Source organism: Epinephelus fuscoguttatus, linkage group LG4 (assembly GCF_011397635.1).
Source record: "Epinephelus fuscoguttatus linkage group LG4, E.fuscoguttatus.final_Chr_v1".
In the NCBI taxonomy this organism is placed as follows: Eukaryota; Metazoa; Chordata; class Actinopteri; order Perciformes; family Serranidae; genus Epinephelus; species Epinephelus fuscoguttatus.
The window spans coordinates 640523-667255 of NC_064755.1; the positions used below are offsets into that span (position 1 = coordinate 640523).

At 41.8% G+C, this 26733-nt stretch overlaps 1 protein-coding gene across 8 annotated transcripts in view; it reads right to left on the bottom strand.

The window, feature by feature from the left end:
* The window catches only part of LOC125887522 (cytosolic carboxypeptidase 4), a 668935-nt gene that overhangs the window by 611651 nt on the left and 30551 nt on the right, over nt 1-26733 (bottom strand). For all 8 annotated transcript variants that reach the window (XM_049574398.1, XM_049574403.1, XM_049574402.1 and 5 more), the window contains one exon: nt 5971-6102. In XM_049574398.1, the coding sequence (XP_049430355.1) occupies nt 5971-6102 (132 nt within the window). The remainder of the gene's footprint in view (nt 1-5970; nt 6103-26733) is intronic.

Sequence of the window (26733 nt, forward strand, 5' to 3'; positions counted from 1 at the left end):
CACACACACACGTATAACAAACTAACTTAACTCTATGAAAAGGTGACACTTTACACTGATAACAGAGAGGTTCTGTGTGTGCACATTTATAAGGCTCTGTTTACATTCTAGCAAACACAGAAGTTAACAGACAATGCACATTGAAGGACAAAGCTTGATCTGGACACTGTAAGCCTTTGCAAATTTTACTCTTCACAGTCAAAGGAGTAAAATCACAAACACTAGCTGATAGCATCAGGCCTCATTCACACTGTAGCTTTCCACCACAGGCTACTGTGGGTGTTTTTGGCATCCCATGCACTCCTGCAGCCAAAACAGCACTAGCCTTATTCAAATTAATAGGTTTGTCTGTGTTTTTCAGGCAGTGCCTGCTAGTGTCTAATACGGCGTAAAGTTAAGCCACTTAACGCTAACGTTAGCTCAATGTTTACTTTCCAGCTTTGACAAATTCGCCACTTAAAGACGTCACGAAAAAATGTATGTTGTCACAAAAACGACCCCTTAATGTTTGTTATGATTTCCCAAAACTTAGTTAACATGTCTCACCTATGTGTTGGAGGTATGGGCTCCAGCAGGTTGACCCGACCGGCCGGACGCCATCTTTGCAAGCCAAGCGGACACTACGCTGCGTTCACAGTGCTATGTGGAAATCGGACATATCAGCACTTAAAATGTGGCTGTTGAACTGCGATATCTGGCATAATCTATCGCTCTTATACCACAATTGGTGCTCAGTACTGTCTAAAACAGATTTTTAAATGGAAGTTTGTCACTGGCATCAATTCTTACACTGCCAATCACATGAATATGGTGTATATAAGTGTTGAGTTAGATTTGTTTTAGTTCCTACGTTCCCTGAAGGCACTGTCACTGGGGAAGTTTCCAAGCCTTTTTGTTCAGTTGTCACTCATGATTCCATGCCTAGCTCAGTTGATACCACGCCCCCCACGCCACATCAGGGTCAAAAGTCTGAAACTCAAAAAACAGATTTGAAACTGGAAAAAAAAAAAAAAGATCTGAAAGTGAAAAAAAGATTTGAAACTGTAAAAAATAAGGTCTGAATCTGAAAAGATAAAACATGCAACTGAAAAAAATAAGACCTCAAATGTCAAAATATATATGGAAGTGAAAAGTGAAAATAAATAATTTATTCAAAAGAATTCATTCATTCATTCATTCATTCATTCATCTTCTAACCGCTTCATCCTCTTGAGGGTCGCGGGGGGGCTGGAGCCTATCCCAGCTACATCGGGCGAGAGGCAGGGTACACCCTGGACAGGTCGCCAGACTATCGCAGGGCTGACACACAGAGACAAACAACCATTCACACTCACATTCACACCTACGGACAATTTAGAGTCACCAATTAACCTAGTCCCCAATCTGCATGTCTTTGGACTGTGGGAGGAAGCCGGAGTGCCCGGAGAGAACCCACGCTGACACGGGGAGAACATGCAAACTCCGCACAGAAGGGATCCCACGCCCGGGATCGAACCGGCAACCCTCTTGCTGTGAGGCGAGAGTGCTAACCACCACACCACCGTGCCGCCGATTCAAAAGAATTACCAATGTGAATCAAAATTATATTTAACCTGAAAAAACGTTTCATACACTTATTTTTATTTTGAATACATTGTTATATTTTTCAGAATTCAAGATCAACACATGAATTTTCAGTTTCAAATTTTATTTTTTCAAGTACAAAACTTGACCTAAATGTAACTCCACAGAGCACAGGCTATTTTGACTACCACACTGACCCAACGTTGTAGAATTACAACACAGACATAACAAGCTCTAAATCAAATTTGATGAATGTTTTACAAAATAACTAAATATGTACATGTTCTAGACATTATAATAAACACAAAAAAATATTTAAGGAATTTTACTTACTTTAATCCTGACAAATCCAGTCACGCAAAAAAAGGAGATGAGCTCAACGGGAAGTTTGCAGGTAGAGTGAGTTCATGGCCAGATGACCAGACCTATAAACACTTCTTCTATCCAATAGCATTGTAAGGACAAACAATAGGACCCATTAACTATGTAAATGTGATCTTGAGAAAAAAAAAACATTTGCAGGCCTTTTTTTAGAATTGTTAAAAGTGATATTGTAAATTTGCAACAGTGGGTTTTACAGGTTTAATCACAAGTTTACAGTGTGTTGGCCCTCATCTTTTCTTCCAGAGATCATCATGAGGATTTGTGTCCTGCACCTTAGAACGCTTCTAAAATCCAAACCGTTTCAGTTCATGGCATTTGACACCACAGCAGCAGCACAACCTTACACGTCACACTAGGCACCACTGTGATAGAAGTTAACCTGTGAGACAGTGGAACACAAAGGCTCTGGAGAAGAGGCTGAGTTAGTAACATGCAGTAACAGGACACGTGTGTGTGAGAGAGAGAGACAGAGACAGAGAGAGAATATTAACAGTAGAAGTATTTCTTTTTTCTATTTTCTATTTTCTTCTGCTTCCCCAGTAGAGCAAACTGGGGAACACTAAATAATAAGCAGTAAAACTACCTGTATTTTTCTCCTACTTTCCTATTATTGAGATTTTCAAGCCATTGTTGCAAAGAAAATAAAATAAATGCTATGTTAGTGTTGATATGGATGTGTGGGTTAGGGTTAGGGGTTAGGCAAAAGAGTTTGACCTGGAGATCTTGTATTTACATGTTTTTGCTTTCAGGCATTCATTTAGGAAATTGTAGGAATGAGACACATGAGCTGGTCAATTTGGTCTATGTTATCCTGTCAGGTGTGTGTGACCACACACACACACACACACACACACACACACACACACAGGCTTGTGTCTGTCAGAGTGAAGCTTTTGTTATGCTAATTAATGACAGCATGCAGCTGACAGAGAGACAGGATGAGAGCAAAATGGGTTTAAAATTTCTTGAACTAGTCCTTCCAGTTCCAAACTGTGGGTCCGATCGTCAATCTGAAGATATCACCAGAGAAATAAACTTGTTCTGAAAGCAGCGATATATAGCTTTTATGTGTGTGGAGTCAAAAATGCAACCTTAGTTGCAAGTTTTAGATATGTTGGCTCTCATCTTTTCTTCCGAAGGTCGTCATAAGTCTTTGTGTTCTGCAACTTTGACAATTATAAAATCCTAACCGTTTGAGTAATGACAAAGTCCTTCACAAGTAACGTTCACCAGGGGTAGAGCTGTCATGTGTGCAAGTTTGAAGCAGTTATGATAAACGGTGTAGGAGCAAATCTTTTTTGAGAGAGAGAATTTGTGAACAACTTCATCTTACATTGAAAGGGCAATAGCACACTTCCTGTTGGATTTAGGTCAGTGGTGCGGTGCATTATTTGTAGGTCTTGATGAGACGAACGAGCTAGTTTTGGTTTGGTCTTTCTACGGGATTCCTACTGGTTGCAGCGGGCATTTTAGTGTGTGTAGGTGGCACAAAAATCGTCATGAGGTTTTTTGTCTTTGAGAGGCCATAAAATCCAAACCGTTCAAGTAATGAAAAAGTTGTACAGATGATTTGTTCCCCGGGGGTTGATCTGTTAGGGTTGTGACTTTGAAGCCAATACGATAAAGGGTGTAGGAGGATTTGTTTTTTTAAGGATTTTGAAGAAAGTGCATTTTTGAGGCAAAATCCTACATTGAAAGGGCAAATAACTCACTTCCTGTTGGGTTTAGGTCAGGGGTGCAAGCGTGTTATATGTAGGTCTTGATGAGACGAACAAGACAGTTTTGGTTTGATCTTTCTACGTCATTCCTACAAGCCGCAGCAGCCATTTTAGTGTGTCTAGGTGGCGCTAGACAGCCCATTTTGGAACTGGATTAATTACTTCATTTTCTAAAATTTTTCACCAGTCCTGACATGCGTGCCAATTTTGGTGATTTTTTGAGCAGGTTTAGGGGGTAAACAGATTTTTTTCCACATCAATGCAAAAATGCAATCTTGGACATACGTTTATGATGTCTAGCTCGCAGCTGACATATTTGCTCATGTTACTACAGAGGCACTAGCTCATTTCCTGTTGGAGTTAGGTTGTTGGTGTCAATGAGTGATTTGTATCTCTTGATCAGACAAAGAAGCCAGTTTTGATTTAATCTGTCTACACCATTCATACGGGCCGCAGCAGCCATTTTGGTGTGTCTAGGTGGTGCAAAAATTGTCAAGAGGTTTTGTGACATGTCACCTTTCAGAGGCACTAGCTCATTTCCTGTTGGATCTAGGTCAGCAGTGTAAATGAGTGATTTGTAGGTCTCGTGGAGAAAAAGAAGCCAGTTTTGGATTGATTTTTCTACAGAATTCTTACAGGTCGCAACAGCCATTTTAGTGTGTCTAGGTGGTGCAAACATTGTCAAGAGGTTTTGTGACATGTCACCTTTAAGAGGCACTAACTCATTTCCTGTTGGATTTAGGTCAGTGGTGTCAATGACTGATTTGTAGGTCTCGAGGAAATGAAGAAGCCAGTTTTGATTTAATCTTTCTATAGCATTCGTAAAGCCCACAGCAGCCATTTTACTGTGTCTATGTGGCACAAAAATTGTGAAGAGGTTTTGTGACATGTCACCTTAAACACTTTAAAATCCAAACTGTTTGAGTAATGACAAAGTTGTTCAGAGGAATTGTTTAGCAGGGCTTGGTCTGTCATGTGTGCGAGTTTGAAACCGATAGGATAAATGGTGTAGGAGGAAATATTTTTTGAGAGACAGAATTTGTGAAAAACGACATCTTACTTTGAAAGGGCAATAGCGCACTTCCTGTTGGATTTAGGTCAGTAGTTACAGCACGTGATTTGTAGGTCTTGATGACACGAACAAGCCAGTGTTGGTTTGGTTTTTCTACGGGATTCCTACCAGTCGCAGCAGGCATTTTAGTGTGTCTAGGTGGCACAAAAAATCATCAGGAGGTGTTGTAAGACATCACCTGGAAGACACCATAAAATCCAAACCATTCGAGTAATGAAAAAGTTATACAGAATATTTGATTAGGACAAGTTGATCTGTCTTGTGTGCGATTTTGTAGCCCATACGATAAACGGTGAGTCTCGATGAGACGAACAAGCCAGTTTTGGTTTCATCTTTCTACGTCATTCCTACAAGCCGCAGCGGCCATTTTAGGGTGCCTAGACTGCTAGGTGGCGCTAGAGAGCCCATTTTGGCACTTTTCGGATTAATTTTTTCATTTCCTACAATTTTTCGCCAGTCCTGACACGCGTGCCAATTTTGGTGAGTTTTGGAGCATGTTGAGGGGGTCAAATTCCAGTTTAAAGAGGCGGTGGGAGAGAGAAAGACAGAATAATAAATGCTGCAAAAACAATAGGGTCCTCGCCCTTCAGCTGAGGTCCCTAATAATAATAATAATAATAATGATAATAATAAACCTTACAGGAACAAGAGGGACTTCGTCCTTCGGCCGAGGTCCCTAATAAATGTACCAGAAACAAGAGGGACTTAGGGCCCTAATAAATAGTCAATACAAAAGCAGGAAGTAGTGAGACAGAAAAAATAAACAGTGCTTCTCAATGTCAAGGATGCTTCCTTTCTAGCATGGGTCCTTCCAAAAGGGATCCTTCAGAGACTAGGCAACACCCCTTCTAAGCATTCAGTGAACACAAATTGAAACAGGCTAGCTAGTGACCAGGTGTGACTTATTGTGTGGCAATTCCGGCAAATCATGTGCAAAGAACTGTGGGCACTTAATGCACTCTGAGGATACACACATGCATCCTTGAAAATTCTCTGAAGGAAGGATTCGGTTCTTGGTAGAATTGGGAGGATCCATTGGAAGGGTCTTTTGACAGGATTTGATGACAAAGCACATTTCATATCAATATCAATTGATCAGTGAGTGCTCTGTGTGTGTGTGTGTGTGTGTGTGTGTGTGTGTGCGCGCGCATGCCTGCATGCATGCCTGCATGTGTGCGTGCTTGTGTGTGTGTGTGTGTGTGTGTGTGTGTGTGTGTGTGTGTGTGCAGTTACCTGATGCAGAGAAGACCTGGATGACCCGTAGAAAGGCTGCAGCCCTCCTAGCATGTTTGATGTTGTGTTTGAGCAGATTCAGACTCAGCAGCACAGCTCCAGCCTCCTCTGCCTTCCTACCTATATGACGATCTGCAGAGAACAAATGTCAAATGTTTCCATGAATGTGTAGACAGAGTAACGATGAGGTTAAAAGGGTAGAATCAGCTGATCATATGATGGATTTATCTTAATCAAACCCCCTCACTAGTGTATGGCACTTTCTGCTTACACACCAAAACTAAACTGCTAATGTGCACAAATCAAGTCATTTATGTGCACACATAATTATCCAAGTGAAGGGATGACTACCATTACTATGAGCAAACAAATGATCAGAAATGTTATACTTGATACCTGTTGGGCCCCTTAGAGTCGCAGCCCACACACACACACTCAGACACACACACAAACATCCAAACTAATGCCTTGTGCTCATTCCTTCATTCTGTGCTCTGCTCTCTGATCAGAGTCCCTGTCCCTACGTCCATCACATGTACCCACTGGCTAATCCCAAAGTGTTCATGATTTGCTTTGTTACTGTGGATGTGAAAACAGCACAACTAATGTTACAAGATGGTTTTGTTATAAATAACAAATAAAAAAGGAAAAACAGAAAACCAAAGAGAACCTGGAAATATGAAATCTGGAGAGAAAACAGAATAAAGATTTTTCCAGACTGCATTGACATATTATTGTGTAATTAACTGTAATTTATATACCAGTATTAGGTTATAGCAGAAGTCTAACACATCTGTTATAAATCAAACATTATAGCATTGCATTACTCAGACCAAAGCAGGATTTCACCCATCTTACTAGATTTTGGGTCTCGACTGGTTTCTTATGAAGGCAGGGGCCTTTGGTCTGTGGCTTGTGTTACACCAACAGAGTACAAGCTGAGTATTAGGCATCGTTAGAAAAATAGGCAGCAAAGTTCTCAGTAGTGTTATGGTAATGATATATTTTAGGCTGTGATTCCCTGCTGTATCTCCAAAAACATCCCAGTGGTTACAGTATGTCAACCAGGTCTCGCTCCGAAGTCGTCGAAAACCAGTGCTTGGTCGATGACTTCCAGCGTCGGACACTGACAAAGACAGCCATCCTTTCACGTTAACATGATACACGGTCAGTTGCTGTTATTGTTTAATGGTGCCCAATGGGTTCAGAGGGAAACGTGGTGGGACAACAATGAAAGTTAAGGGGAAGGAAGTTCAAGTGTGTGTGTGTGGGGGGGGGGGGGGGGGGGGGTGTAGATGGGTCAAAAAACCAACCACGTGCATTTGGTGACTACAGTAACCATGTGTTTGCTGTTGAAGGAAAAAAAATGTTAATTTTTGGTGTTGTACCGACACAGTGCGTTCATTTTGAAAGAGACTGTAATGCAAACTGTACATTTCCTGTGAAAACAGTGTACTTTGAAAACAGACAATGCATGTAACAGGCTGAAGTTGACATGGTGTCCCAGAACATCAACAACCAATGCATCCAGGATGCCTTGCACATCATATGTTGACGTGGAAAGTCCATGAACAAAGGTCTCTGTGACGATGTCAGAGTGAGAATGTGTTGTTCATCTAATCAGCATGTTCTGTAATGGTGAGTAACATTCTTAATTAAGGCTGCAAGCAGCGATGAACAGGACCTCATTTTTTCTTCCGAAGATCGTCATGAGGCTTTGTGTCCTGCAACTTTGACAATTATAAAATCCAAATCATTCGAGTTATGACAAAGTCCTTCACAAGTAATGTTCACCAGAGGTAGAGCTGTCATGTGTGCGAGTTTGAAACCGACAGGATAAATGGTGTAGGAGGAAATATGTTTTGAGAGAGAATTTGTGAAAAACGACATTTTAATTTGAAATGGCAGTTGCGCTCTTCCTGTTGGATTTAGGTCAGTGGTGTTAGCGTGTGAATTGTAGGACTTGATGAGACGAACAAGCCAGTTTTGGTTTGGTCTTTCTACGGGATTCCTACCGGTCACAGTGGGCATTTTAGTGTGTCTAGGTGGCACAAAAATTGTCATGAGGTTTTGTAATTTATCACCTTTGAGAGCCCATAAAATCCAAACCGTTAAAAAAGTTGTACAGAAGATTTGTTCCCCATGGGTTGATCTGTCAGTACTGCAACTTTGAAGTCAAGACGATAAAGGGTGTTGGTGGAGTTGGAAGGAAGGAAGGATTAGAAGATGGATTTTGAAGAAAGGGCATTTTTGAGGCGAAATCTTACTTTGAAAGGGCAAATAGCTCACTTCCTGTTGGGTTTAGGTCAGGGCTATGAGCATGTGATTTGTAGGTCTCGATGAGACGAACAAGCCAGTTTTGGTTTGATCTTTCTACGTCATTCTTACAAGCTGCAGCGGACATTTTAGTGTGCCTAAATGGCTAGGTGGCGCTAGAAGAGGCCATTTTGGCACTTTTCGGATTAATTTTTTCATTTCATAAAATTTTTCGCCAGTCCTGATAGGCATGCCAATTTTGGTGAGTTTTGGAGCATGTTTAGGGGGTCAAATTCCAGTTTAAAGAGACGGTGGAAGAAAGAAAGAAATAATAATAATAATAATAATAATAATAATAATAATAAACGCAGCAAAAACAATAGTGTCCTCGCCTTCGGCGAGGACTGGTCAGTGAGAAAAAATGCGGCAACAACTATAGGGAGGGTCCTCGCCTTTGGCGAGGACTTCTTTGTGAGTAGTCCACTACTGTTGGGCCCAGTCACTTATAAACGCACGCAGCAAAAACAAGAGGGTCCTCGCCTTTGGCGAGGACTGCTCCTTGAGCAGTCCTCTGCCTCTAGGCTCGGTCCCTAATAAACGCTACAAGAACAATAGGGTCCTCGCCCTTCAGCCGAGGTCCCTAATTAAAGCTGCATCATGTTTCTGTGAGTTTGTGTGTGACAGCGGTTGCCATGGTAATTAAGTAGGCGCACCTGGCAGAAGAGCAGAGAGAGACAGACACCTCTTTTAGTGGAGATTTAACTCCTCGAACAAGTTCTTCCCATTCCCAAACTGTTGGTCCAATCATGAAAATAATGTGATGATGAGAGAGATAAAGTTATACAGAAGATCTGTTTAGTAGCAGTTGAGCTGGCATGTGTGCATCTTTAAAACTGATAAAATAAACGGTGTAGGAGGAGATGTGTTTTCTTGAGACCACGTTTGAGGCGAAATCTTACTTTGAAAGGTCAAATAACTCACTTCCTGTTGGAATCAGGTCATGGGTGTCAATGCGTGATTTGTAAGTCAAACACACCAGTTTTGGTTTGATCTTGATACGACATTCCTATGGGCTGTAGTGGCCATTTTAGTGCGTCTAGGTGGCGCTAGAGAGCCCATTTTGGCACTGTAGGGGTTAATAATGTGTATTTGCTGTTTCAAATGAAGTTTCTGCTGCTGTAATCTGTCCTTTAAAGATTGTGAGACAGACAGAGAGAGCCGTGTGGCTGTGTGTGTGTGTGTGTGTGTGTGTGTGTGTGTGCAGCCGTTGTCATGGCGATTAATGACTTGTCAGCACCTGTGGCACACACAGACAGCTAAGGAGAGCAGCTCACCAAAGGCTGTTTATAATGGGTTTTAACTCCTCGAACAAATGCTTCGCATGCCCAAACCGTTGGTCCAAGCAAGAAAATAAAGTGATTTTGAGAGACAGCCACGTCTCATGAACGCACGTGTCGCGTTTTATATTACTCGAGTCAAAAATGTGGTCAGGGGAGCAAGTTTAAAATGTGTTGCACCTAAGCTGTTTCCAGAAATTTCTTGTCAGACTTTACATGGGAGTGAATGAGAAAAAAATCGGCGCTCCCTTCGCTTTGGAGCCACTCAGCAAAAATGTGTACGTGTGAGAGATTCCATGTCAACATATCTGTGAGCTGGACAAATTTTCCTACGTTTTGTGGTATAGATTGTGTCTGTACAGTGAAAATTGTGGCCATGGCAGCGAGTTAAAGACAAAAGTTTTAGACGATTTTTAGAGCCCTCTCCACTCTAGCTCACAGCATTCCATGCAATACACACCCATTGTAAACTGAGAATTTCTCCACTTTTGCTCATGGTACTTTGAGAGGCACAGATCAAAAACGGTAAAAGATATGAAAAAGATGAAAACATGAGTGAATAGATGAGACCTGTGGCAACATTTGAGAGTTGGAATGGAGTCTGTAGCACAAAGTATGGAGACCCTGTAAGTGCTAGAAAAAGCCCAAAGATTGGTCTCTTTCTCCCCCCTGCTGCCATTCATTTCCTATGGGCCAGCTTTGGAAGATCGTCAGGACGTTTTTCTGACATCTCACCTTATGGAGGCCATAAAATCCAAACGAAGCGAGTAATGAAAAAGTTACGCACAACTTTTGATTAGAAGGAGTTGATCTGTCATCTGTGCAAGTTTGAAGCCGATTGGATAAGTGGTGTATGAGAAGAAGATTTTTTAGGAAAGGCAGTTTTAAGGCAAAATCTTACTTTGAAAGGGCAAATACGTCACTTCCTGTTGGATTTAGATCAGGGGTGTCAGCGCGTGATTTTTAGGTCTTGATGAGACGAACACGCCACTTTTGGTTTCATGTTTCTACGACGTTCCTACAGGCCGTGGCGGCCATTTTTGTGTGCCTAGGTGGCACTAGAGAGCCCATTTTGGCACTTTAGGGGTTAATGTCACCATTTTATAAAATTTTTCACCGGTTCTGATGTGCGTGCCAATTTTGGTGAGTTTTTGAGCATGTTTAGGGGGTCAAATTCCAGTTCAAAGAGGCGGCGGGAGAAAGAATAATAATAATTAAAGCTGCAAGCAGCATTTGGCGGGACCTCGCACTTGCGCCCATTTCCGCCCCCAGCCTATTTCGTCACTGTGAATTATTTAGAAATATCAAACATATTGCCACAAACATCAGAAAATCCTTACAGAGCTGAACGTTTTGATGTTTGAATGCTTTCTGCAGCTCTAGGTATGTACAAGTGATGTCACATTATGCAAATTAGATGAGCGAATTTCTTCCCATCAGATTCCTCTTCCTTTATTTTGAGGAAGAGACGACAAAAACAACACAAAACAAAATAAATCTACTGTGTAAATGTTGGTCCAAACTGTTGGTCCAATCATGAAAATAATGTGATGATGAGAGAGATAAAGTTATACAGAAGATCTGTTTAGTAGCAGTTGAGGTGGCATGTGTGCATCTTTAAAACTGATAAAATAAACGGTGTAGGAGGAGATGTGTTTTCTTGAGACCACGTTTGAGGCGAAATCTTACTTTGAAAGGACAAATAGCTCACTTCCTATTGGAATCAGGTCACGGGTGTCAATGCGTGATTTGTAAGTCAAACACACCAGTTTTGGTTTGATCTTGATACGACATTCCTATGGGCTGCAGTGGCCATTTTAGTGTGTCTAGGTGGCGCTAGAGAGCCCATTTTGGCACTGTAGGGGTTAATAATGTGTATTTGCTGTTTCAAATGAAGTTTCTGCTGCTGTAATCTGTCCTTTAAAGATTGTGAGACAGACAGAGAGAGCCGTGTGGCTGTGTGTCTGTGTGTGTGCAGCCGTTGTCATGGCGATTAATGACTTGTCAGCACCTGTGGCACACACAGACAGCTAAGGAGAGCAGCTCACCAAAGGCTATTTATAATGGGTTTTAACTCCTCGAACAAATGCTTCGCATGCCCAAACCGTTGGTCCAAGCAAGAAAATAAAGTGATTTTGAGAGACAGCCACGTCTCGTGAACGCACGTTAAATTTCTCGAGTCAAAAATGTGGTCAGGGGAGCGAGTTTAAAATGTGTTGCACCTAAGCTGTTTCCAGAAATTTCTCCTCTGAGTTTACATGGGAGTGAATGAGAAAAAAATGGGCGCTCCCTTCGCTTTGGAGCCACTCAGCAAAAATGTGTACGTGTGAGAGATTCCATGTCAACATATCTGTGAGCTGGACAAATTTTCCTACGTTTTGTGGTATAGATTGTGTCTGTACAGTGAAAATTGTGGCCATGGCAGCGAGTTAAAGACAAAAGTTTTAGACGATTTTTAGAGCCCTCTCCACTCTAGCTCACAGCATTCCATGCAATACACACCCATTGTAAACTGAGAATTTCTCCACTTTTGCTCATGGTACTTTGAGAGGCACAGATCAAAAACGGTAAAAGATATGAAAAAGATGAAAACATGAGTGAATAGATGAGACCTGTGGCAACATTTGAGAGTTGGAATGGAGTCTGTAGCACAAAGTATGGAGACGCTGTAAATGCTAGAAAAAGCCCGAAGATTGGTCTCTTTCTCCCCCCCGCTGCCATTCATTTCCTATGGGACAGCTTTGGAAGATCGTCAGGACGTTTTTCTGACATCTCACCTTATGGAGGCCACAAAATCCAAACGCAGCGAGTAATGAAAAAGTTACGCACAACTTTTGATTAGAATGAGTTGATCTGTAATCTGTGCAAGTTTGAAGTCGATAGGATAAACGCTGTATGAGAAGATGATTTTTTTAGGAAAGGCAGTTTTAAGGCAAAATCTTACTTTGAAAGGGCAAATATGTCACTTCCTGTTGGATTTAGGTCAGGGGTGTCAGCGTGATTTTTAGGTCTTGATGAGACGACACGCCACTTTTGGTTTCATGTTTCTACGACGTTCCTACAGGCCGTGGCGGCCATTTTTGTGTGCCTAGGTGGCGCTAGAGAGCCCATTTTGGCACTTTAGGGGTTAATGTCACCATTTTATAAAATTTTTCACCGGTTCTGATGTGCGTGCCAATTTTGGTGAGTTTTTGAGCATGTTTAGGGGGTCAAATTCCAGTTCAAAGAGGCGGCGGAAGAAAGAATAAAGAATAATAATAATAATTAAAGCTGCAAGCAGCGTTTGGCGGGACCTCGCACTCACGCCCGTTTCCGCCCCCAGCTTATGTCGACATATTGCCACAAACATCAGAAAATCCTTACAGAGCTGAACGTTTTGATGTTTGAATGCTTTCTGTAGCTGTAGGTATGTACAAGTGATGTCACATTATGCAAATTAGATGAGCGAATTTCTTCCCATCAGATTCCTCTTCCTTTATTTTGAGGAAGAGACGACAAAAACAACACAAAACAAAATAAATCTACTGTGTAAATGTTGGTCCAAACTGTTGGTCCAATCATGAAAATAATGTGATGATGAGAGAGATAAAGTTATACAGAAGATCTGTTTAGTAGCAGTTGAGGTGGCATGTGTGCATCTTTAAAACTGATAAAATAAATGGTGTAGGAGGAGATGTGTTTTCTTGAGACCACGTTTGGTAAATCTTACTTTGAAAGGACAAATAGCTCACTTCCTGTTGGAATCAGGTCATGGGCGTCAATGCGTGATTTGTAAGTCAAACACACCAGTTTTGGTTTGATCTTGATACGACATTCCTATGGGCTGCAGTGGCCATTTTAGTGTGTCTAGGTGGCGCTAGAGAGCCCATTTTGGCACTGTAGGGGTTAATAATGTGTATTTGCTGTTTCAAATGAAGTTTCTGCTGCTGTAATCTGTCCTTTAAAGATTGTGAGACAGACAGAGAGAGCCGTGTGGCTGTGTGTGTGTGTGTGTGTGTGTGTGTGTGTGTGTGCGTGCAGCCGTTGTCATGGCGATTAATGACTTGTCAGCACCTGTGGCACACACAGACAGCTCAGGAGAGCAGCTCACCAAAGGCTGTTTATAATGGGTTTTAACTCCTCAAACAAGTCCTTCCCATACCCAAACCGTTGGTCCAATCAAGAAAATAAAGTGATTTTGAGAGACAGCCACTTCTCCTGAACGCACGTGTCGCGTTTTATATTTCTCGAGTCAAAAATGTGGTCAGGGGAGCGAGTTTAAAATGTGTTGCACCTAAGCTGTTTCCAGAAATTTCTCGTCAGACTTTACATGGGAGTGAATGAGAAAATAATGGCGCTCCCTTCGCTTTGGAGCCGCTCAGCAAAAATGTGTTACGTGGGAGAGATTCCATGTCAACATATCTGTGAGCTGGACAAATTTTCCTACGTTTTGTGGTATAAATTGTGTCTGTACAGTGAAAATTGTGGCCATGGCAGCGAGTTAAAGACAAAAGTTTTAGACGATTTTTAGAGCCCTCTCCTCTAGCTCACAGCATTCCGTGCAATACACACCCATTGTAAACTGAGAATTTCTCCACTTTTGCTCATGGTACTTTGAGAGGCACCGATCAAAACGATAAAAGATATGAAAAGATGAAAACATGAGTGAATAGATGAGACCTGTGGCAACATTTGAGAGTTGGAATGGAGTCTGTAGCACAAAGTATGGAGACGCTGTAAATGCTAGAAAAAGCCCGAAGATTGGTCTCTTTCTCCCCCCTGCTGCCATTCATTTCCTATGGGACAGCTTTGGAAGATCGTCAGGACGTTTTCTGACATCTCACCTTATGGAGGCCACAAAATCCAAACGGCGAGTAATGAAAAGTTACGCACAACTTTTGATTAGAAGGAGTTGATCTGTAATCTGTGCAAGTTTGAAGTCGATAGGATAAACGCTGTATGAGAAGATGATTTTTTAGGAAAGGCAGTTTTAAGGCAAAATCTTACTTTGAAAGGGCAAATATCTCACTTCCTGTTGGATTTAGGTCGGGTGTCAGCGCGTGATTTTTAGGTCTTGATGAGACGAACACGCCACTTTTGGTTTCATGTTTCTCGACGTTCCTACAGGCCGTGGTGGCCATTTTTGTGCCTAGGTGGCGCTAGAGAGCCCATTTTGGCACTTTAGGGGTTAATGTCACCATTTTATAAAATTTTTCACCAGTTCTGATGTGCGTGCCAATTTTGGTGAGTTTTTGAGCATGTTTAGGGGGTCAAATTCCAGTTCAAAGAGGCGGCGGAAGAAAGAATAAAGAATAAAGAATAATAATAATAATAATAATAATAATAATAAACACAGCAAAAACAATAGTGTCCTCGCCTTCGGCGAGGACTGGTCAGTGAGAAAAAATGCGGCAAAAACTATAGGGAGTTCTTTGTGAGTAGTCCACTACTGTTGGGCCCGGTCACTTATAAACGCACGCAGCAAAAACAAGAGGGTCAAGCAGTCCTCTGCCTTAGGGCTCGGTCCCTAATTAAAGCTGCAAGCAGCGTTTGGCGGGACCTCGCACTCGCGCCCATTTCCGCCCCCAGCTTATGTCGACATATTGCCACAAACATCAGAAAATCCTTACAGAGCTGAACGTTTTGATGTTTGAATGCTTTCTGTAGCTGTAGGTATGTACAAGTGATGTCACATTATGCAAATTAGATGAGCGAATTTCTTCCCATCAGATTCCTCTTCCTTTATTTTGAGGAAGAGACGACAAAAACAACACAAAACAAAATAAATCTACTGTGTAAATGTTGGTCCAAACTGTTGGTCCAATCATGAAAATAATGTGATGATGAGAGAGATAAAGTTATACAGAAGATCTGTTTAGTAGCAGTTGAGGTGGCATGTGTGCATCTTTAAAACTGATAAAATAAACGGTGTAGGAGGAGATGTGTTTTCTTGAGACCACGTTTGAGGCGAAATCTTACTTTGAAAGGGCAAATAGGTCACTTCCTGTTGGATTTAGGACATGCCTGTTTTGGTTTGATCTGTCTACGACATGCTTACAGGCCACAGTGGCCAGTTTAGTAGACCTAGGTGGCACTAGAGAGCCCATTTTGGAACTGTAAGTGTTAATAATGTGTATTTGCTGTTTGAAATGAAGATTCTGCTGCTGTAATCTGTCCTTTAAAGATTTTGAGACACACAGACCAGAGAGCCGTGTGTGCGTGTCTGTGTGTGCAGCCGTTGTCATGGCGATTAATGACTTGTCAGCACCTGTGGCACACACAGACAGCTCAGGAGAGCAGCTCACCAAAGGCTATTTATAATGGGTTTTAACTCCTCGAACAAATGCTTCGCATGCCCAAACCGTTGGTCCAAGCAAGAAAATAAAGTGATTTTGAGAGACAGCCACGTCTCGTGAGCATGCGACGTGCCGCGTTTTAAATTTCTCGAGTCAAAAATGTGGTCAGGGGAGCGAGTTTAAAATGTGTTGCACCTAAGCTGTTTCCAGAAATTTCTCCTCTGAGTTTACATGGGAGTGAATGAGAAAAAAATCGGCGCTCCCTTCGCTTTGGAGCCACTCAGCAAAAATGTGTGTACGTGTGAGAGATTCCATGTCAACATATCTGCGAGCAGGACAAATTTTCCTACGTTTTGTGGCATAAATTGTGTCTGTACAGTGAAAATTGTGGCCATGGCAGCGAGTTAAAGACAAAAGTTTTAGACGATTTTTAGAGCCCTCTCCACTCTAGCTCACAGCATTCCGTGCAATACACACCCATTGTAAACTGAGAATTTCTCCACTTTTGCTCATGGTACTTTGAGAGGCACCGATCAAAAATGATAAAAGACATGAAAAAGATGAAAATATGAGTGAATAGATGAGACCTGTGGCAACATTTGAGAGTTGGAATAGAGTCTGTAGCACAAAGTATGGAGACGCTGTAAATGCTAGAAAAAGCCCGAAGATTGGTCTCTTTCTCCCCCCTGCTGCCATTCATTTCCTATGGGACAGCTTTGGAAGATCGTCAGGACGTTTTTCTGACATCTCACCTTATGGAGGCCACAAAATCCAAACGCAGCGAGTAATGAAAAAGTTACGCACAACTTTTGATTAGAAGGAGTTGATCTGTAATCTGTGCAAGTTTGAAGTCGATAGGATAAACGCTGTATGAGAAGATGATTTTTTAGGAAAGGCAGTTTTAAGGCAAAATCTTACTTTGAAAGGGCAAATACGTCACTTCCTGTTGGATTTAGGTCAGGGGTGTCAGCGCATGATTTTTAGGTCTTGATGAGACGAACACGCCACATTTGGTTTCATGTTTCTACGACGTTCCTACAGGCCGTGGCGGCCATTTTTGTGTGCCTAGGTGGCGCTAGAGAGCCCATTTTGGCACTTTAGGGGTTAATGTCACCATTTTATAAAATTTTTCAGCGGTTCTGATGTGTGTGCCAATTTTGGTGAGTTTTTGAGCATGTTTAGGGGGTCAAATTCCAGTTCAAAGAGGCGGCGGAAGAAAGAATAAAGAATAAAGAATAATAATAATAATAATAAACACAGCAAAAACAATAGTGTCCTCGCCTTTGGCGAGGACTGGTCAGTGAGAAAAAATGCGGCAAAAACTATAGGGAGGGTGCTCGCCTTTGGCGAGGACTTCTTTGTGAATAGTCCACTACTGTTGGGCCCGGTCACTTATAAACGCACGCAGCAAAAACAAGAGGGTCTTCGCCTTTGGCAAGGACTGCTCCTTGAGCAGTCCTCTGCCTCTAGGCTCGGTCCCTAATTAAAGCTGCAAGCAGCGTTTGGCGGGACCTCGCACTCGCGCCCGTTCGGCCCCCAGCATATGTCGTCACTGTGAATTATTTAGAAACATCAAACATATTGCCACAAACATCAGAAAATCCTTACAGAGCTGAAAGGTTTGATGTTTGAATGTTTTCTGTAGTTGTAGGTATGCAGAAGTGATGTCACATTATGCAAATTAGATGGGCGAATTTCTTCCCATCAGATTCCTCTTCCTTCATTTTGAGGAAGACATGACAAAAACAACACAAAACAAAATAAATCTACTATGTAAATGTGTTCAAAATGTTTTTTGACTGAGATTTATGAAATCCAATATGGCTGCCTGCTGGTGATGCCACAATATGCAAATTGGATGAGTTAATTTACTCCTATCACAAACTTTGGGTCATGATGAATAGTTTTCTCATTTACAGTATGCCTTTATCTGTCACCACTTTCAAGCCACAGCCTTTTGAAATGTTGAAATGAAAATGGAATATTTTCCTCAATTAACTCTGGCACCTAAAGGGTTAAAATGGAGATGCTCCCTCTGTCATGTCTGAATGTAAGATGTAGACACATGCACAGACATCATGTTTCTGTGAGTTTGTGTGTGACAGCGGTTGCCATGGTAATTAAGTAGGCGCACCTGGCAGAAGAGCAGAGAGAGACAGACACCTCTTTTAGTGGAGATTTAACTCCTCGAACAAGTTCTTCCCATTCCCAAACCATTGGTCCAATAATGAAAATAATGTGATGATGAGAGAGATAAAGTTATACAGAAGATCTGTTTAGTAGCAGTTGAGGTGGCATGCGTGCATCTTTAAAACTGATTAAATAAACAGTGTAGGAGGAGATGTGTTTTCTTGAGACCACGTTTGAGGCGAAATCTTACTTTGAAAGGTCAAATAGCTCACTTCCTGTTGGAATCAGGTCCTGGGTGTCAATGCGTGATTTGTAAGTCAAACACACCAGTTTTGGTTTGATCTTGATACGACATTCCTACGGGCTGTAGTGGCCATTTTAGTGCGTCTAGGTGGCGCTAGAGAGCCCATTTTGGCACTGTAGGGGTTAATAATGTGTATTTGCTGTTTCAAATGAAGTTTCTGCTGCTGTAATCTGTCCTTTAAAGATTGTGAGACACACAGACAGAGAGAGCCGTGTGGCTGTGTTGTGTGTGTGTGCAGCCGTTGTCATGGCGATTAATGACTTGTCGGCACCTGTGGCACACACAGACAGCTAAGGAGAGCAGCTCACCAAAGGCTGTTTATAATGGGTTTTAACTCCTCGAACAAATGCTTCGCATGCCCAAACCGTTGGTCCAAGCAAGAAAATAAAGTGATTTTGAGAGCCAGCCACTTCTTTTTGACTGAGATTTATGAAATCCAATATGGCTGCCTGCCTCTGTGAGCAGTCCTCTGCCTTAGGGCTTGGTCCCTAATAATAATAATAATAATAATAAACACAGCAAAAACAATAGTGTCCTCGCCTTTGGCGAGGACTGGTCAGTGAGAAAAAATGCGGCAACAACTATAGGGAGGGTCCTCACCTTTGGCGAGGACTTCTTTGTGAGTAGTCCACCACTGTTGGGCCCGGTCACTTATAAACGCACGCAGCAAAAACAAGAGGGTCCTCGCCTTTGGCGAGGACTGCTCCTTGAGCAGTCCTCTGCCTCTAGGCTCGGTCCCTAATAATAATAATAATAATAATAATAAACAGCAAAAACAATAGTGTCCTCGCCTTCGGCGAGGACTGGTCAGTGAGAAAAAATGCGGCAACAACTATAGGGAGGGTCCTCGCCTTTGGCGAGGACTTCTTCGTGAGTAGTCCACTACTGTTGGGCCCGGTCACTTATAAACGCACACAGCAAAAACAAGAGGGTCCTCGCTTTCGGCTAAGCTCGGTCCCTAATAATAAACACAGCAAAAACAATAGTGTCCTCGCCTTTGGCGAGGACTGGTCAGTGAGAGAAAATGCGGCAAAAACTATAGGGAGGGTCCTCGCCTTTGGCGAGGACTTCTTTGTGAGTAGTCCACTACTGTTGGGCCTGGTTACTTATAAACGCACGGACCTGAACCCAATCGAGATGGTTTGGGGTGAGCTGGACCGCAGAGTGAAGGCAAAGGGGCCAACAAGTGCTAAACACCTCTGGGAACTCCTTCAAGACTGTTGGAAAACCATTTCAGGTGACTACCTCTTGAAGCTCATCGAGAGAATGCCAAGAGTGTGCAAAGCAGTAATCAGAGCAAAGGGTGGCTATTTTGAAGAAACTAGAATATAAAACATGTTTCCAGTTATTTCACCTTTTTTTGTTAAGTACATAACTCCACATGTGTTCACTCATAGTTTTGATGCTTTCAGTGAGAATCTACAATGTAAATAGTCATGAAAATAAAGAAAACGCATTGAATGAGAAGGTGTGTCCAAACTTTTGGCCTGTACTGTAGTTCTTTTGCAAACTCTGTAAAAATGATTGTGCATTCTAATTGGAATTTAATCACGAGTGACCCTCTGCTCAGAGAGGTTTTTCCTGTTCCTCCTCAAATCAGTTTTAAAAGGGCCCCCACTTTACGTGACAGGCTGGTGCCTAGCCATCTCTCTGCTTTGGATAAAAAAACTTGGCTTCATTGACCTGTGAAGGGTACTTATAAATGTGGCTTTTGCAAACATTGTGCCAATATCAAAGAATGTAAATAATTCAGTGACTTTAACACTAACAAGGTTTATGACATCAAGTCATTCATTAACTGTAATACTATGTTTGTGGTCTATCGATTGTCCTGTACCTGTGGTTGTTTTTATATAGGCCGCACTAAGCAACATTTAAAAGACAGAGTCTGCACTTTTATGAAGCACATGACAGCAATCCGGGCTCACTTATGGTTAAAGGCCAAGAAAGTATTCAAAAAAACATTAGAGGTGGTGACAGACTCAAATTACTTTTGCAGAGAGAGACTTTTTATATTTACCATATGAAAGCCACCATCTATCCAGGTCTAAATCAAGACATTCAGTCCTTTTTTGTAACTTTTTTTCTGCCATTATAGATACAGTGTTTTTTCTTTTTCTTTTTTCTGTATTTAATTGTTTAACAATTGGTGGAGCCATCTATTGGTCATGATCTGTTATTTCTCATGTTTCTATTGTCCTCCTACCTACCCAGGTGATTCCAATCATCCTATGTAAGGAGCTCCTCCTACCTACTCAGGTGTTCCTAATCATCCTATGTAAGGAGCATTAGTGTGCTGAGGGTTACACCCTGAAGAAGGCTTTTGAGCCAAAACGCGTGGGCTGTAACCCACTTTCATCATGTTTTAACCTTTTCTAAATGAAACAGCCATTTTTTGAATAAAGGCTTTCTTCTTACATTTAAAGAAGAGTGCCTTGGATTTCCCTTTTGTTGACGTCAACATTCTCACCAAAGAGCACCTTCGTCACATGATTAGATTAACCTTCTGAGCACTCTGGACTTTCTTTTTGACTGGGATATTATCATATTGGGAATTCAGTGCGGAGCCATCATCATGTCCAGCAAGTTTGAAGCTGCTATGATCAAGTATGTGGGCATGACAGCCGTTCGAAATTCAATGGCGAGAAAGTGAAACGTCGCCAAAATTTGTTACACCCTAGCAGTCACGCCCTTTGACCTACAGACATGCAGAGCACAACTTTTGATCAGCATGGTCTCTGGATGATCCGTAGCCAATTTGAAGTTGATCGGACGAAATCCCTATGAGGGATTTGTTCAACTTTAAGTTGTGGAAATTGCTGCAACGAAAAAATCTGAAACAAAATGGCTGACTTCCTGTTGGGATTTTACCATGACGTCAAGAGACTTTTTTGTGTGTCTCGGTATGATTTCATTCATCTACGACAAAACTAACCCCAATGGGGAGGGTTTTTTGAAAATTTGTAGGGGGCGCTATTTCGGCATTTCGCTTCAACCATGTGCATGTGTGGATGTGGCTGGACGAATATGGAAAGTTAGAAGCATTTTGAAATTTGGGAAAGGGGCGAAATTGGGACACGAAATGTCGGAATAATAATGAAAGCTGCAAGCAGCTGTGATCCGGCCCTCGCTCCCCCATGCAACCCCAGGAGCCTGAGGCACACGGGGGCTGTGGTGCGAACCGAGAAGGGAGAAAAAACCCGGCAGGAGCGAAAAACGCAATGTTTCGTTTATCCACCAGGTGGCGCTACGAGCGTAATCAGATGCGGCCAGGTGCGTTCAGGGGTGGACCCTCATCACACGTGAAATTTCGAGCAAAGCGTACAACGCATGAAGGATTTATACCAAGTTGATGTTCCATGGTGAAGCATGAAAAGTCGCCACCACCGCCGCGGCAACCTGCAACATGACAGGACATGTGTGTCACTGTGGAGATTCATCAGCTTGATCGTCATGTGGCCACAAAATCCAGTTGATCAGGTCAGGAGATGGAGGTTGGTGTTTGTCAGTGTAAAAGATGGCATTTCCTGTTTCCACAAGGGGGCGCCATGAGCAAAATTGCCTACGAGTATATGGAGGTGTTGAGGTTGGGGCTCTTATGTACAGAAATTTTGAAGCAGTTTGGATGAATTATGTGGGAGAGAGAGCTGCTTGAATATGCATGGCGACAGATCAAAAATGGCAGCGCCATAGCAGCCATGCCCTTTGACCTACAGACATGCAGAGCACAGCATTTGATCAGCATGGTCTCTGGATGATCTGTAAAAAAATCTGAAGTCAATTGGATGAAATCCCTAGGACTAGTTCCTTAAAATACAACATGTGGAAATCACGCCAAGATGACAAGTCAAAATCAAAATGGCTGACTTCCTGTTTGGAGTAGACCATTGGTGCCACAGACTTTTATGTGCGTCGGGACAACATACACATGTGTACCAATTTCCATGTTCCAACTCCAAAAAAAACCCCTATGGGGAGGGGTTTTTGAAAATTTCAAGGGGGATCGATAGTCGCCACGCTGCCACATGGACACCATTAGACATAGCTTCACAGCGTTCATAAGGTAGCTTCACCAACTTGTTCTGCATGCATTAGAAGTGGAATGAAGTTGATGCGGTCAAGTTTGTGGCATTAGTAGATGTTAAAGTAAAAACTGGTCACTTCCTGTTACTACCGGGGGGCGCTATGAGTAAGGTGGGATATTAACATATCGGGGTGTTCGGGGCGGAGCCATCATCATGTCCAGCAAGTTTGAAGCTGCTGAGATCAAGTATGTGGGCGGGAGAGCCGTTCGAAATTCGATGGCAAGAAAACGAAAAGTCACCAAAATTTGTCACGCCTTAGCGGCCACGCCCCTTGACATAGGGAGAAGCTTTTAATAAGTTTTGATCAGCATGTTCTCAGGACGATCTGTAGCCAATTTGAAGTTGATCAGACGAAATCCCAAGGAGGAGTTCAAATTTAAGTTGTGGAAATTGCCATAACAAAAAAATTCAAAACAAAATGGCCGACTTCCTGTTGGGATTTTACCATGACGTCAAGAGACTTTTTTGTGCGTCTCGGTATGATACATGTGTGTACCAAATTTTGTTTGCCTACGACAAATAAACCCCAATGGGAAGGGTATTTTGAAAATTTGTAGGGGGCGCTATTTTGGCATTTCACATTGACCGTGTGCAACCGCCCAAAAATATCGAATTTCAGATCCGGCTGGACGAATGTGGAAAGTTAGAAGCATTTTGAAATTTGGGAAAGGGGCGAAATTGGGACACAAAATGTCGGTACAATAATAATAATAATAAAAATAATAAACAGCACGATTTCAGTAGGTTCCTCCGCGGACAACTTCGTCGTCGCTTGGGCCCTAACAATGATAATAAACAGCGCAATTACAATAGGGTCCTCACGGACGACTTTGTCATCACTTGGGCCCTAATAATAAACAGCGCAATTTCAATAGGGTCCTCCGCAGACGACTTTGTTGTCGCTCGGGCCCTAATAATAATAATAAACAGCACGATTTCAATAGGGTCCTCCGTGGACGACTTCATTGTCGCTCGGGCCCTAATAATAATAATAAGCAGCACGATTACAATAGGGTCCTCACGGACTGCTTCGTCGTCGCTCGGGCCCTAATAAACAGCGCAATTACAATAAGGTCCTCACAGACGACTTTGTCATCGCTCGGGCCCTAATAATAAACAGCGCGATTTCAATAGGGTCCTCCGCGGACGACTTCATTGTCGCTCGGGCCCTAATAATAATAATAATACTAATAATAATGATAATAATAATAAACAGCACAATTTCAATGGGGCCCTTGGATGACTTTGTCGTTGCTCAGGCCCTAATAATAATAAACAGCGAGATTTCAATGGGGTCCTCGGACGCCTTCATCGTCGCTCGGGCCCTGAGCCAGCCCTAACTATAAGCTTTATCAAAGAGGAAAGTCTTAAGTCTAGTCTTAAATGTGGAGACATGTCTGCCTCCCGGACCGCAACAGGAAGATGATTCCACAGGAGAGGAGCCTGATAGCTGAAGGCTCTGGCTCCTGATCTACTTTTGGAGACTTTAGGGACCACGAGTAACCCTGCATTCTCGGAGCGCAGTGTTCTGGTGGGATAATATGGCAATATGAGCTCTCTAAGATATGACGGAGCTTGACCATTTAGAGCTTTATAAGTTAACAGTAGGATTTTAAATTCAGTTCTGGATTTTACAGGGAGCCAGTGCAGAGAAGCTAAAACAGGAGAAATATGATCTCGTTTCTTAGTTCCTGTTAGTACACGTGCTGCTGCATTCTGAATTAGCTGGAGAGTTTTTAAGGACTTACTAGAGCTACCTGATAATAGAGAGTTACAGTAATCCAGCCTTGAGGTAACAAAAGCGTGGACCAATTTTTCTGCATCTTTTTTGGTCAGGATAGGCCTAATTTTTGCAATATTACGCAGATGAAAAAAACGCAGTCGGTGAGGTTTGTTTTAAATGAGAATTAAAAGACAAATCTTGATCAAATTTTACTTCGAGGTTTCTTACGGTAGTGCTAGAGGCCAGAGCAATGCCATCTAGAGAAACTATGTCATCCAATAAAGAGTCTCTGAGTTGTCTGGGGCCAAAAACAATAACTTCAGTTTTGTCTGAATTTAACATCAGGAAATTGGTGCTCATGCAGGTTTTGGCTTCTGGCTTTATGGAGAAATACAACTGTGTATCATCCACGTAACAGTGGAAATTTATAGAGTGATTTCTAATGATGTTACCTAAAGGAAGCATGTATAGAGTAAATAGGATTGGTCCAAGCACAGAATCTTGCAGAACTCCAAAACAAACTTCAGTACGTAAGGATGATTCATTATGAATGTGAACAAACTGAAAACGGTCAGATAAATAAGATTTAAACCAGCTTAGTGCAGAACCTTTTCGGCCAATTAAGTGTTCCAGTCTCTGTAGCAGAATTTGATGGTCAATTGTGTCAAACGCCGCACTAAGATCTAATAAAATGAGTACAGAGACGAGTCCTTTGTCTGAAGCAATCAGAAGGTCACTGGATCACTTCCTCTTTCCACGAGAGGGAGTTGGAGAGCACACTATTATAGATCATGCTTTTATACATCAAATATACACCACAGCATTTAACTTGCAGATAAATCAAAAGATAAGTGTTTAATTGAGGCCTACTTCCTGTTGCCACAAGGTGGTATATGAGTATCAGGAAATACGGTCATATAAATGTTTTCAGGGAAGGACTAATATGAATCATCTGAACTTTGATGGAGATCGGACCATTTTCTCCAAAGTTATGGCAATTTCCTGTTTCATGGCGAGATCCTCTGCAGCACACGTAGACACTAATGATATGTCATGTTTGTGAAAATCAAATCTAGAACACAGCATTGAAATTTCAGGTTAATCCAAAGAGAAGTGTCTGATAAGAAGTACTTCCTTTCGACTCTAGGTGGCGCTATAATTATCAGGAAATATGGTAATGAAAATGTGTTCAAGGCGGGACTCATACGAATCATGTGAAGTTTGGTGGAGATTGGACCATTTATGCCAAAGCTACAGCAATTTTGTTTTTCATGGCGAGACCTTAAGATTCAACGCTCGGCAGCGGGCGTGCCATTCAACACTGGGCAAATCCTGTGATAACTTTTGGTCACAACATAGTCATGCTTACATACACCAAGTTTGGAGCCAATCTGATTAAATCTGTAGGACAAGTTCATTAATTTACAAGCCCTGGAAATGGGCAAAAATGCACAAAAGTGGCAAATGTAAATTCAAAATGGTGGACTTCTTGTTGGGTTTGGAGCATGATTCCAAGAGGCTTTTTTGTACATGATAGAGTGTTACAGGTGCCTACCAAGTTTCATACATGCAGGTCAAACCAGCTTCAGGGGCTGCTTAATTGAAATGTTCTAGGGGGCGCTGTTGAGCCATCTTAGTGTATCAACGCACAAAAATTACATCAGACAGCAGGACTTGAGACCTGTGATGTGTATGCCACGTCTGGTGAGTTTTAAAGCATCCCTGATTCCTTCAAAACAACATTGTGTTTGATGGCAAACAAGGCAGCGCCACGGTGACAGCGTTTGATGAAAACTCAAAAGCTTCATTTTCAGATTCAGATTCAGATTCAGAATACTTTATTAATCCCCGGGGGGAAATTGTTTTTGTTCCAATGCTCCGTGCAAAGTAGAAATAGAAATACAGTATGAAAGGAAACAAGAGATAAAGATGAAGATATAAATAAGATACTAAAATAGCCAATGAAATAAATAAAATAAATATTAAAGTAGACATTAAAATAAAATAAAATAAAATAAAATATTAAAGTAGACATTAACATAAAATAAAATATTAAAGTAGACATTAGAATAAAATAGAATAAGATAAAATATTAAAGTAGACATTAACATAAAATAAAATATTAAAGTAGACAATAAAGTGAAATAAATAATAAAAATAGTAAAGTAGACAATCTGAAATATATACAATATACAATGAAAAGATTGTAGCGTTTTTAAGTTTTTAAGTATCATCAAGGTCTAAGGACTTAGACCAGCAAGTCTGAGGTGGGTCTGATTAACCTGCTAGAAGAGGGACATCAAAGAATGTATAAAGTAACTTTCTGTTGCCAGTAGGTGGCGCTATGGCGGTGATTCAAAATTCCTCTGTAGATGTGTTCAGAGCTGGACTGTCATCATATGTGTCAAGTTTTGGCAAGATATTCCCATGTGGAGTCAAGTTACAGCAACGTTTATCATCACGGCGAAACATCAAAGTTCACCACCACGCCATGGCCATGCCCTTCAACGAAAACTCACTCACTGTTCCACAATAAAGCGTCATCAACGTTTTATGGCTTTTCTTCACAAAGCTTGAGGTGGATCTGGTCAATTCTGTAGGAGATATACATTAAAGACTAAAACATGACATTTCCTGTTGCCAGTAGGGGGCG